This window comes from Lepidochelys kempii, chromosome 6 (assembly GCF_965140265.1).
Source record: "Lepidochelys kempii isolate rLepKem1 chromosome 6, rLepKem1.hap2, whole genome shotgun sequence".
NCBI classification, from domain to species: Eukaryota; Metazoa; Chordata; order Testudines; family Cheloniidae; genus Lepidochelys; species Lepidochelys kempii.
In genome coordinates, this window is record NC_133261.1 from 46,453,127 (window position 1) to 46,466,529 (window position 13,403).

At 39.6% G+C, this 13,403-nt stretch overlaps 1 protein-coding gene across 2 annotated transcripts in view; it reads right to left on the reverse strand.

Moving 5' to 3' along the window:
* Positions 1-13,403, reverse strand: part of LUZP2 (leucine zipper protein 2) — a 332,586-nt gene that overhangs the window by 68,570 nt on the left and 250,613 nt on the right. For both annotated transcript variants that reach the window (XM_073347817.1, XM_073347815.1), the window contains 2 exons: positions 12,183-12,257; positions 9,683-9,847 (listed from right to left, as the gene is read on the reverse strand). In XM_073347817.1, the coding sequence (XP_073203918.1) occupies positions 9,683-9,847; positions 12,183-12,257 (240 nt within the window). The remainder of the gene's footprint in view (positions 1-9,682; positions 9,848-12,182; positions 12,258-13,403) is intronic.

Genomic DNA, 13,403 nt, shown 5'->3' on the forward strand with positions numbered 1-13,403 from the left:
AGTCTGATCATCAATTATTTCAGTTGCCATTTGGCTAGTCATTATAAAAAGATAATGAGTAATGCTCTTTGTTAAAATAACATTTTTAAAAATGTGTGAAATATAGGTAAAGTGACCTCAGTTTCTCTCTGGTTGTATGCCGGACACAGGAGGCATATTGGGGATGGAAGAAAGTGTGGCCAAAGCCTCTAGAGCAGTGGTTCTCAAACTAGGGCCACCACTTGTTCAGGAAAAGAACCCTGGTGGGCCGGGCCAGTTTGTTTAGCTGCCGCGTCCGCACATTTGGCCGATCGTCACTCCCACTGGCCGTGGTTCACCGCTCCAGGCCAATCGGGGCTGCGGGAAGCGGCGCGAGACAAGGGATGGGCTGGTCGCCTTTCCTGCAGCCCCCATTGGCCTGGAGCAGCGAACCACAGCCAGTGGGAGCCGCGATCGGCCGAGCCTGCGGATACGGCAGGTAAACAAACCGGCCCAGCCTTCCAGGGGCTTTCCCTGAACAAGCGGCAGCCCTAGTTTGAGAACCACTGCTCTAGAAGGCTATGGCAGACAGCAGAACTTAGAACAGCCAAGAAGTTGCTCTAAGTAACAGTGGGGACTATTTTGGACCTCAGCTGCTTTTGAGGATCCAAAGATGGCTTCAAGTGATCTTTTCATGTCCTTAGTCTTGTGCTGAGCATAGCCAGGACTGCACCCAAAGATCTGTATCCATTCGAGATTAAACACAATAAACTTGTATAGTATATTTCATCTGCTGTTCTCATAGTGCTTTGCAACAATAAATAAATACAGCCCCAGCCAGCATCCTTGTGAAGTACATTAGTTAGATGCATGGTGATGGGACCTAGATATAGTGAAATAAGATACAGGTTAGAAATAAATCTATTATTGCCATAATAGACACAGTCCAGTTAAATGACTTCTCCAGAGTAAAGCTGTTAGTCAATCACAGTCAGGAAAACAGACTGGGAATATCTGGCTCCCAGTCACCTCCTCACTCAACTGACCACACCTCTCATTCTAGAGTGTCAAGTGAAGACAAGGATACTGGATACAGCTGTGCAATTCTCAGCTAGGTTTTAGAATAGCAACTCTGCCTATCTACAGTTTTACACAATAGTATATTAAGGCAAAGAATGACATTCAAGCGGAATACTGGGGTTATTAATAAAGCTGAAGAAGGGAGGTCAGAGAGTCAGCTTGCCTTTTGAATTACTGGACGTTATAAAGGTTATGACATTAAATATTCAAGAAAACTACAGTGTTTTAAGGATTTTGGTTAAATAATGTCAGGTGTTTTTTTTTTCCAAATTCATCTAGTTGCCGTTGGCTATAAAAACTATTTATCTATAAACCTAATGTGCTAATAATAAAGACTTCTTTAAAACTAGAAATAAAACTAAACAGCTTTACCTTTTGGTTTAACGAATGCTGATATTAAACATTTTCTAGCACATAAGGTCAACTCACAAAATCTTCCTTAAATTCATCACTGGAGCAAAAGAGCTACTCTTGTGTAAAGGAAGTGTTCTGAGGAAATGGAAGAGGCTTGTCTACATTGAAGTGACATCAGAAAACAGAGATAAAAGAAATGATTTAAGACTTGGGAACAGCCACAATGAGCTTCCAAATCATTCTCAAGAAAGACAAAAACAAAACTTTCACAGCACACCGGGCTAATGTGCAGTAGGGGATGATGATGATTTCTACATAAAACACCAAGTTTTGATAGTAGTATTTATAAATACATTAGCAATCATCCTTTGCTAGAGCAAATTAAATGGCAGTGATGCTCTTTTTTTCTGTCCCCATTTCCACAACACTTACAGAGGAATTCTTTCTTCAGAACACAGAAAAAACTGCACAGAAACTGAACCTGTTACAAATCTAAATGACCCCTCCCCTTATCCTCTCCTGAAACAATCACATTAATTCTTGAACTCCTTCTGCAGGAGTAGTAGAGGATTTTTCAAGCGACTTTAGGTCAAATTTTGTTCTTGAATTACTTGGAGATACCAGTCCAAGTAATGCAAGGAGGTTGCACATGCGCCTCTGAGAGCAACACTTGGCCTTTTAGGTAGAAATCATCGATGGAGCCAAACCAAAGCAGCCTGTATCTGGGGTCTTAATTTTTTCTTGGGTTAGTGCAGAAACATACGGTGAATGATGTGGAGAAAAAAAGGACTGGAAGATGGAGTTTTTAGTCTCCAGGTTAAAAGTATTTATGCACCCGATCCTGAAATCTTTATGCAGGCAAAACTACCAGTGAAACACCGGGGAGTCTTGCCTGAGTAAAGACCAGTCCTGAAGTCCTTAAATGAAAGATTATTAAATATTTATATAGTGCCATTAGTTTGCCTGGTGCTTTGTAGAATCAGAAGACACTACCTCTGGATTTAACCATTTACTAAAAGAAATGGTGAACACATGACTGAGAGATCAGGACAAAGGACAAAAGTGTGAAAGTAAATGGAGCACAGAGCTGTGCAGTACCTTGAAAGTGAAGGTGGTGAGTTCAAATTTGATACACAGAGACGCAGGGAGCCATTACAAAGAAGTGATTCTGGCTGTGGTGGGAGTGGGTGAGGAAGAGGTGTTGGATATGGTGAAAGAAAGTTGATTAGATTGTAAGTTCCTTTGGGCAGGGACTGTCTTCATTATGTATTTGCACAGTTCCTAGACCAGTGGGGGCCCTGATCACTGACTGGGGCCTCTAGGTGCCACCATAATAAAAATATTTAAATAACAATAATTATATAATTTCAACATGCTAGATAAATTAAAAAGGGAAATGGTGAGAGTCAGACACACTAGACGGACAGGGCAACTGTAGAGGAAGAAAAATTATATATTCAGATTTAGCTTTGTTAAGTTTGAAGGAGGAACAGGAGATCCAGAGGGAGATGTAAGTTTTGGGGAAAAGAAGGTCTGCAGCAATCAGCAGGTGGGATGAGAGAGAAAAAAGCATGGATGAGGTCATCCTGGGGGTGAATACAGAGAAAAAAAGAGGACTTGGCCAAGGGAAACACCAACAGAGTTGGGGTGGATGATTCACAGACAGCAATAATGAAGAAGCAGTCAGCTAGGCAGAAGGAAAAACTGGGAAAGAATTCAGTCATGGACACAGTCTGGAGAAGAAATGGGTGGTTCATGGTGTCCATCTGGGATAAAGACAAAGTCACATTTTGTGTACCGAACTGTCAGATTCATTTCAAAAGCCCTTTGTTAAAAGCAAATGAACTAAAAGTAGCATGGTATGTCCCTTGTTGTTGAAATCTGTTTCATTTCAAAAGAATGCTACTTGCTGAATGACACACATCATTCAGTCTAAGTATCGGGATTATTACAAACAAGAAATGTGTTGGTGCTCAATGCCATAATGTCATAGGCAATACATTTCAAGCTGTTGCTAAGAAAAGTAATTTTCAAAAATGAGGTTTTCCAACATGTTATGGTAACAGAGGTCATCCTGAGGAAAAAAAAAATATACACATTAGAAAAGTTTTCATTATATCACTACTCTCTCTTATTAGGATAAAAATAATCCCATAATTAAATTTGTATTGTTTTATTGTTCTTCATAGAAGAACGTGCGACTGCCTTGTGCAAAAAAGGTCAAAACCTGCATTTAAATTGGGATATTATGATAAATGATGTGAGCAGCCTTAGTTCCAATTTTAGCAAACACAAATAATTTTAAAAATCATTTGTTCTGATTTTGGATTTTTTCTTGACCTTCCACAAGGGGATATAGTTGAAATGATACATTACTGTATTTGCTTAAATAACTGTAGCAGGATACTGGAAATAACTGTTGTGTTGGGAAGATCTTCGAAATTATTACAAAATATGACTCAACAGTCACATTCTCCTTGGTGTTTTTACTGACACAGACATGGTCCCACCTAATCTCCTTGAAAAAAAGGACGAGCTGGAGCCTAAAAAACTGCTTATGCTGCCTTCGAGATGCAATAGATGTGGTGTTGCCAACTGCAAGAGTTCAAACTTCAGGAATCAGAACCTCCAAAATCAAGAGATTACTCTTAAAAATAGATATGATTTTAGCCAAACTATGTTTTTTGGTCAGTCTTCTAGTTTATTAATCTCCCTGCCCACACTCAATGAGCCTGTGACAATTACAGGTAGAAAATTCAACTTTAAATGCATAACAGATATGCACACAATAAATGCAGGCCCCATCTGCTCTGTGCACGTGGTCCCCAACTCTTTCTCATCGTTACTCAGGGTCCCCCTGTTCCCTGGCAGGTGCCCATTGCCTCCGCTCCCCCAAGCCTATGCCTTCCCATCCGAGGCAGAAACTAGCGCTTCTCTAGTGGCCGAAAGGGGAAACTGCAGCAGTTGAAGCAAAATTCCTGACAAAATTGTAATGCTTGTGATAATAGTACCCGTGTTGGTAATACTGTATATTACTAGAGAAAAATGAGCCACATGCTAGCCAAATCTAAACTGAGGCTTGGTACTTAATATCCCTGTGTGGCGTTTCCTCCAAGTTGTCCTGTAGCATTGGAAGGGCTAGTGTTTGCTCCTCTGGGCATGAAACTCTCAGAGATTTCAAATCCCTAAATTGCTGCAAGTCCTCAGATCACAGGACATCCACCAGGGCAGAAGGACTTTCTTTGCCAGGCAGTACATTTGGGAAAAGACACCATAGCATCAGCTAGTCAACTGATACATATCTTACTCCTTGAAATATCAATTTTGGGGTACATCTTGCAGATGTCTCCTCCATGACTCTGGCCCTGGAGGTACAGACTTTCTTTGCTTTTTGCTTTAAGCTTGTCTTGGATGTTGTAGGGGACACCATGACTTATGACAGCTAACTATAGCCCCTTAGAGACCAAACATCAGCTAAGAATTGCTATAGGAAAGCAGAGCTCTGTTTCAGAATTTGAGAACTCTCACAGCTCAGGCTTAGTGACAGGATCTCTAGATGAGGCTCTCTTGCACCCACGGACTGTTCCTTAGGTTGTTTATTTGTAGTGGTAGATGCTCTGACCACTTACATACATTAGTAGTGGAAGTGTTATTTACAGTCGAAGCCTCTTTGATCAGAAAATATATTGATTTAGCTGAGACAATGTGTTTTCTTCCAGTTGTCCTTTATGAAGAAAAATAAATTCAATCAACCAGTGTTTCTTCTTTTTCTCCCAATTGTATCTCTTTTTTTGTTGCTTTTTTTAAAAGTATGTGAATTTTAGAGCTGGAGGAAATATGGCAATAGCAGCCCTGGCAATAGAAATTCTGGATTGATATTCCTGCCCTCTTGTTATCCCAGGAAGAAGTAAGAGGCAGAAATGGCAGTGCAAGCTTCTGCACGCTGTCCTGCCTACATATCTCCAACTCTGATTGAGAGTCCAGTTCAGTAATTGGGAAGAAAAGTCCATCCATGACTATTTAATTTTTATCCTCTCTTAGACTGACAGTAAGGATGTGAATTACTGGTAGGGTAATTTCTGGTATTTGAACTCTGTCTTGTCCATTAAAAATTGGATTCAAGATCACCAACTCATTTAACATATGACACCAAATGGAATTCATATTGTAATGTTTTCAATCACTGGATTTGAATAATTTCCATGACCTAAATGTGAGAATTTCTTTACTGACCAATACTCCAAGCTCCTGAGCTAGCCAACTCCACAGCTTGTAATTTTTATCGAGATAAATTTTCTCATATCAACAACCTCCACACAGACCAAATCTGTGGATAAAAATTAAGATATTCAATTCTTCCTGTTGGCTAGTGGCAAGAAAAGCAATCTTCTTGCCACATCCTCCTCCTTCCCCACCTTTTTGCCTGTGATAAATTGATTCTCAAAACACTAGGAGGTGAGGAGCCAAAACCACCCTATAATATTGTAACAGTCAGCCATGGATACAAGTGTACAATCTACTCATTCATGCTCTCTAACAGGAACTAACACCAATTCCAGTGACTATTGTCCCTGTGTGGTACAGACCACACAATATAAATTTGAATTTGTACGTGGTATATACATTTGACATTTTTAAAAAGCAATTTTTAAAGCTGGATAAGTAATCCTTTGAAGTTAAGGTATTTACCAGGCAAAGTGTCACATTTTCCCCTGAAGGTTAAGCTGACACTTATCAAAAGTGACAGGATTCATGAACATTTTTCCACTGAAGGTCCCTATCTTTATATTAAAAAATTTACACACACACACACACACACACACACAATTAGGCTACAGTATGAAAATGTGCATGAGAGTGTGAAGGAAAGGAAAAACGTACACATGTATATCTTGGGCTAGTTAGCTTGTAATAGGAAGACAAAGTCAAGGACTACATACATAGCAATGGATGGAATTATGAAAAGTCTTCCATAATATAATTCAGGTACAGAGAGTATAATTCTGGCCCAGGCTATGATTCTTTGACAACCTATTTCACAGTAGCAGATTTCAGTGATTTTATAATCATAGATAATGCACAGATTTATAATAATGGCTTGTCAATGGGTAGAACAACAGGACTGAGAACCATTATTTTCCCAGACATTTTCCCAGCATGTGCCAAATGCAGAGAAATGTGAACAATGACTAAGGAAGAGGCAATATTGCTTTTCTTATTCAAACATACTCCTGTGGACAGATGTACAGAAGACTACCTGTTCATGTTTGTAGACAGTATTACCAGGGAAATACTGACATAACGAAGTTTTATAAATAGCAATATGCAACAAATACAACATTTGCAACAATACAGAGAAAATCAGATATACATTAGTTTTTTTTCAGAACCCAGAACTTAAAAAAAACCCTTCACTCCATTTTACACTGCTTTTATTTCCACTCCCCTCAAAATCTGCACTGCAGTCACGTCTGTAAAGCCAATGAGAGCTGGACAGTATCAGTCTGAAGTCTATGACACTACACATAAATTAGCCAGATGAATGGTGGTCTTTTGACCTTATTACTAAGCATTATTGTTCTTGCATGATGGCAGAACAGCAATTGGTGAAGCAAAGCAGATATATAAAACTTTTACTGGTATAATAAAAAGAAAGAATCCTGCAGACATAGGATTTCAGGAAGGGGTTCTCCTAAATTCTCACAAACTAAACACGGTGGGGCTTGGTCTTTATGACCGCCAAGAAAATCTCAGGATATTGCAGGAAGCAGAGTAAGAGGTTCTCTTTCTTCTAAAGTAGCACTGAAACAGTAATCCCCTATGGTGTTATAAAAAGGCATAGTGTTTGTTCCCGGAGATGCTGTTCATAAAATATCAGGGTTGGAAGAGACCTCAGGAGGTCATCTAGTCCAACTCCCTGCTCAAAGCAGGACCAATCCCCAACTAAATCATCCCAGCCAGAGCTTTGTCAAGCCTGACCTTAAAAACCTCTAAGGAAGGAGATTCCACCACCTTCTTAGGTAACCCATTCCAGTGCTTCACCACCCTCCTAGTGAAAAAAGTTTTTCCTAACATCCAACCTAAACCTCCCCCACTGCAATTTGAGGCCATTACTCCTCGTTCGGTCATCTGCCAACACTGAGAACAGTCTAGATCCATCCTCTTTGGAACCCTCTTTCAGGTAGTTGAAAGCAGCTCTCAAATCCCCCCTCATTCTTCTCTTCTGCAGGCTAAACAATCCCAGCTCCCTCAGCCTCTCCTCATAAGTTATGTGCTCCAGCCCCCTAATAATTTTTGTTGCCCTCTGCTGGACGCTTTCCAATTTTTCCACATCCTTCTTGCAGTGTGGGGCCCAAAACTGGACACAGTACTCCAGATGAGGCCTCACCAATGTTGAATAGAGGGGAATGATCACGTCCCTCGATCTGCTGGCAATGCCCCTATTTATACAGCCCAAAATGCTGTTAGCCTTCTTGGCCACAAGGGCACACTGCTAAATCATGTCCAGCTTCTCATTCACTGTAACCCCTAGGTGCTTTTCTGCAGAACTGCTGCCTACCCATTCAGTCCCTAGTCTGTAGCGGTGCACTGGATTCTTCCATCCTAAGTGCAGGACTCTGCACTTGTCCTTGCTGAACCTCATCAGATTTCTTTTGGCCCAATCCTCTAATTTTTCTAGGTCCTCTGTATCCTATCGCTACCCTCCAGCATATCTACCACTCCTCCCAGTTTAGTGGCATCTGCAAACTTGCTGAGGGTGCAGTCCACGCCATCCTCCAGATCATTAATGAAGATATTGAACTGTTCTTTTGCATGAGAAGGTTGTGACCATGCATGCTCATTAAAAACTCCATAGCACTTTATGCATGAATAATTATTAGAGACTCCATGTCCTCATCAAATTCCTAATTGGATAATTATATTCAGCCTACTGAAATTACTCTGCAGCTTTAATTGGACACAAAGATTCACCAAATCCTTGTTTAAAATTCTGAACTGATTATGCACATATACAGCTGCCATATCCCACTTTACAGATGGCTGCATTTTACAGTGTGTGAAGTGATTCCTATATATTGTTTAGGAAAGTATGTTATGATCCTTTGGAATGAATACACTCTATGTATTCTCAGTTATTTCTTTGTAAATCTCAAATAACTCTATTGAAACCAATAGTTTTTCCTAGATTTGCACAATTCAATATGAGGGCAAAATATGACTCTATAAATATAAATTAAGGTAATTGTTGTTCACTGTTATTATTGATCATAGTAAAATCCTTACACTCTGCAGAGATTAGGGGCTAGATCCACAAAGGGATTTAGGTGCCTAACTACTAAATCTAAAATTTAGATATTCACCTCCCCATACATACACATAGCTGCTGCCTAACTCTGTAAATACCTAAATTCCCCAGGCACCTAAGTTTTCACCAACAAAGTCTGCTAGGTGCCTATTGGGCATGTAAGCAGCTGCCTAAATCTTGGAGCCAAGTGCCAATTCAGACCTACACCCTGACAAGACCCTCAAATTAGATATTTCCCCACTTATCTTTCCTGCTGACCTGATCTGATAGGTGTGCTCATAAGTTGCCTGAGAGTAGACATACGAGATTGAACCCTGCAGAAAACACAGGCACTGGAAGAGAATCAATATCAAAGACAGGGTTCGAACCCATGTTTTCCCAGCTCTAGATCCAAGCTCAAGTCCGCTAGATCATATTGTCTCATTTTTTCTTCCATGCAGCACCCATATGCCTCGCACATTCTCCGAAACCCAGCGTGCTTTCCTTGGGATCACTCGTAAAGAGCCACCTCTTCTGCATGGCCCTCAAATGTAATCAATCAGCAAACCGAGAAAAACAAAGAGAGATTCCCTTCCTTTGGGCCTCCCACTGCATCTTGTGTTTCTAAGTCTATCATATATATGGAAGACATGGTGGGCACAAATTTTCTTGCCATTTAGTCCTGTACATCATCAAACACAATTTTCAGTGCCTGGCAATTAATTATAAAACCAATATGAATTAATGTAATCAATTATTGTATTCACAAACCCACCTTCCTCCATTTAACAGCAGAGACAGAATTTTGTTCACCAGCAAGAAAAGTAGCTGTTTTCCAACTTTTTAAAAGTAACATTAGTGACATCAGAAATAGGCTTAGAATTATCTTCAAATTCATCCTAATCTTTCAATGAATTTAAAATCCTTGTTAGTTCCACTTCGATGGTCTTACAGGACAAACGATCAAAACTGTTTTTTAAAAAAATAAATAGGGGGAAATTATACCTTGGTGTTTGTCACTTGAAATGGAAATTTTGAGCCATTTGTAACTTGCGATGTCAGCTTCTCAGTTGGTTTTGAAGAGATTGTATTCGTAGCGGGCGGTTGATTGTGCAGAACGGAAGACAGGCAAAGTTGTACAGTCTCCTTCAGAGCTTTCAGCTGTGACTCCTGGGAAAATGAGAAGTCATCAGCTCTTAAAGATAGGCTATACTGAACAGTGTAGCTTGTTTTCTTTCTGCTCTGAATCAAACACTTGGCAACAGCTGTAGGAATCTTTTTCTTATTAAAGCAGGAAATTAAAGTAATTTAATTCACCCTTTACATAACTGCCGGGTGGGTTACAGTATGTACACAGCACATTAAACAGACTGGGAAAGTCATAGTAAACTCTCCTCTATTCTCATACAACTTTACCAGGATATCTTATTCTAGAGAATTTTTTAAAGACCACTTATATTAAAAGGAACTAAGGTGTAATCTACCAAACATCAGGGTTGTAACAGCCTTTGTTTTTAGGATTGCTGGAGAGAAAGAGACGTTCATTTGTATGTTTTATAAACACACACACATATATGTGGGTATGTAGTTTTGTGTCACTCGTTCAGGATACTCAGTATTTCTGCAGAAGTGTATTTATTGTGACAGAAAGATCCTCTCTCTCAGATGCAATTATGCTGTCACATAGTTAATAATATATCCATAATTTGGTTTGGATTGGGAAATTTTAAAATTACCATTGTCCAGATGAAAACAAAAAACACTCAGGATCCAAGAATTGTGAACAGTAAAATGAGCTGCTGTTCTCAAAATATTTAGGAGGCACTTCCTATAATTACACCGGGAGTTACGGTATAATTATAGGGAGTGCCTCCTACATATTGAGAGAACAGCAGCTCATTTTACCATTCACAATTCTTGGATCCTGAGTGATATTTTTTTAATAAAGAAAGAAAGAAAGTTAAATATCCCATTTGGATAGAAATACTGAGTATCCTGAATGAGTGGCACAATACTCCAAAAGAGTTATGGTATAACAGTCTTATTGAAAGGATGCAGACCACTCTCTTATAAACTAATGAAACTGTCCAACTGATGTGCTGTAAGCAAAGAGAGGAAGGATTTCCCAATGGGTAGGGCTCTAGCCTGGGATTTGGGAAACCTTGGTTCAGTTCCCTGCTCTCCCAAAGCTTCCTTGTGTGAACTCGGGCAAGTCACTTAGCCTCTCTGTGCCTCAGTTCCCTCCATGTAAAATAGGGTTAATAGCACTTCCCTTCCTCAAAGGAGTGTTGTGAGGATAAATACACTAAAGATTATGAGGTGCTCAGATACTATGATAATGGGGGCCAGATAAGTACATTATATCGATAGTTCCAAACATACAGTAATATGTAAAATAGAGAGAGAAAGAACGGGCCACATTACATTACAGGTGCATCTAAAGTAATTTAGCTGCTTATATCTAGTGCAATTCAGCATGCCTTTAGCACTGCTAAGCCAAATAACCAATAACAATCGTCCTGAGATTTTTTCTCCATTTTTTTATATCCTGATAACTATGATGTGTAATCTATCAGAGAAGAATAGAACTGAATTATCAGTCCCACCTTGCTTCCACCGAATTAGAATCTAGAGATAAATCCCATAAACGGACCTGTCTGGTACCCAGGAAAGCACAACTTGGGTTTTATTCAAGAGAAAAAACACCAGTATGAAAACTACCCAAGGGTGTGACGCAAAAGCACTATTCATATCAGAAAGAGGATAATCACAGAAACAAGAAATGGACAGAAGATTAAAAGGAAAGAAAAAATAGGAAAAAACAGAATAGTTTTCCTGTTTCCTTATGGTGGGGAAAAATCTGTAACTCAGTGCAGTGATTGTGTAGGCTTGCCAGAGTAAGTAAATAAAAATCATCCAATAGGAAAGCAGTAGGAGATCAATGACTGTTCCTCCACACACCCCAAAAGCATCTGAGGGACACAAATCCATTGTGCAACACTTCACAACCAATAACTGGCCTGCACAGCTACCTGGGTGCCCTGAGGGAAGAATGCCATGCAATCTCAAGGGATAGCTTAGTTTGTACATTTCCTCTACACTTCCAGGAGGTGAGAAATGGACTTGGCTCAATAATTCCCATGGGGTTATATACATCCGCACTACATCATGCTTGGGACTGTGGCTAAACGCTAAAATCTAGCCCAAAAGTTGATCAAGTATCAACATCTCTTTGTTGCAAGGTAACCTTAGAATTCGGCTTGATACAAGTTTCTCAGTTTACTTTTAATCTTATTGATCCCAATCTTGAAAACCCTACATTTGAGTTTAATTTTATGCACTGATTTGTTCCATTCACTTCAGCGGGACTGTTCAGAGTACATTAAGTGCATGTGTAAGTCTTTGCAGAACTGATGCCTTAATTTGTATTTCTTTGTCAAGTTACACTGAAGTGTCCATAGCGAATAGAGCTAAACACGTTTATAGCACCCAGATAAATTCTTACTTTGTCAAGGGCGGCTTTTTCCAGCTTGTCTTTTGCAATTGCTAACTTTTGCTCCAGGTCTGTGAGCTGTTGGGCCTGTGGGAATAAAAAAAAAAAGTAGTTGATATAATTTACAATACAATCATTTCCCCAGTCGTTTTGCATGTTAGGCCTGAGAGCGAGGAAAGTGTTTAACTTTGCAGATTAAAGTTAAAATTACTTGTCAGATGACCAAGCCCCAAGGGATATTTTTTACTGAGAAAATGTGGCTTTTTATGTGGGAACTGGGCTCAATCCTGCCCTGTTTATGTCAATGAAAGTTTAGTCATTAACTTCAGTGGCAGTAGGAAAAGTCCCCATGTGTTCTGAAGAATTTAGAAAGCCCAACTTAGAGCACTTTTTGTAAAACATTGAAGTGTTCGTATAGTTTTTGTTCCTTGGCTAGTCTTGTATTCCTAACCATTCAGACTCTCTCCGCTAAACTGGAAATTAGACTATACATAACACAGGCACAAACAGCCATGCATACATACTGTGACAGGCTTCAGGGCCTACTCCCTGGTAAACATGGAGTTAACCCCATCTCTGCTTCTTCCTCCTCTTTTGTATGGCACTCAAAGGAAGGGCTATAGGAATGGCTGTTTTTGAGACATTGTACAGTCCAAATCCAGGGGCCCAGGCTAGACCCCACACTGGAGGAGTTTTCTCAAGGAAGAGACCTTGGTAATTTAGACAAATGTTTTGTGTGTGCAGTCATTCCACTGGCTTAAATTTACAACAGTCTACCTGAGTTTCCTGAATTAACAGCAGGGAGTGATTTCCCGCCCCTGGAACTCAGAATAATTCAATAGAATTTTCCCTGAAGAAAAAGAAATTTCTAGTAGGGAACTGAACTTTTAAGGAGTTAAGAGTCCCTAGCTTCCTATGGCTGTGCCACCTATAATGTAATAGCACATACTATGTAACTAAAGAGTTGTGGGGTTTTGTTTTTGTTTTATTGTTTTATTTGCAAATATAAATAGCTTTGTAGTTATTTTCAATTTTTATGAAGGAGAAGGGAGGAAAGCACATTGGACCAGATGGCTGTCTCTTCCATCTGAAACTGTAATGAGGCATTGTACATTTTTTGCATATAAATAGATCTGCAAGGTTCTAACTCATCAGTCAAAGGACATCACATTTTAGGCCTTTGTAAATGTTTACTCAAACAACCAATTGCTAAAATATATTGCTATTTTTCCC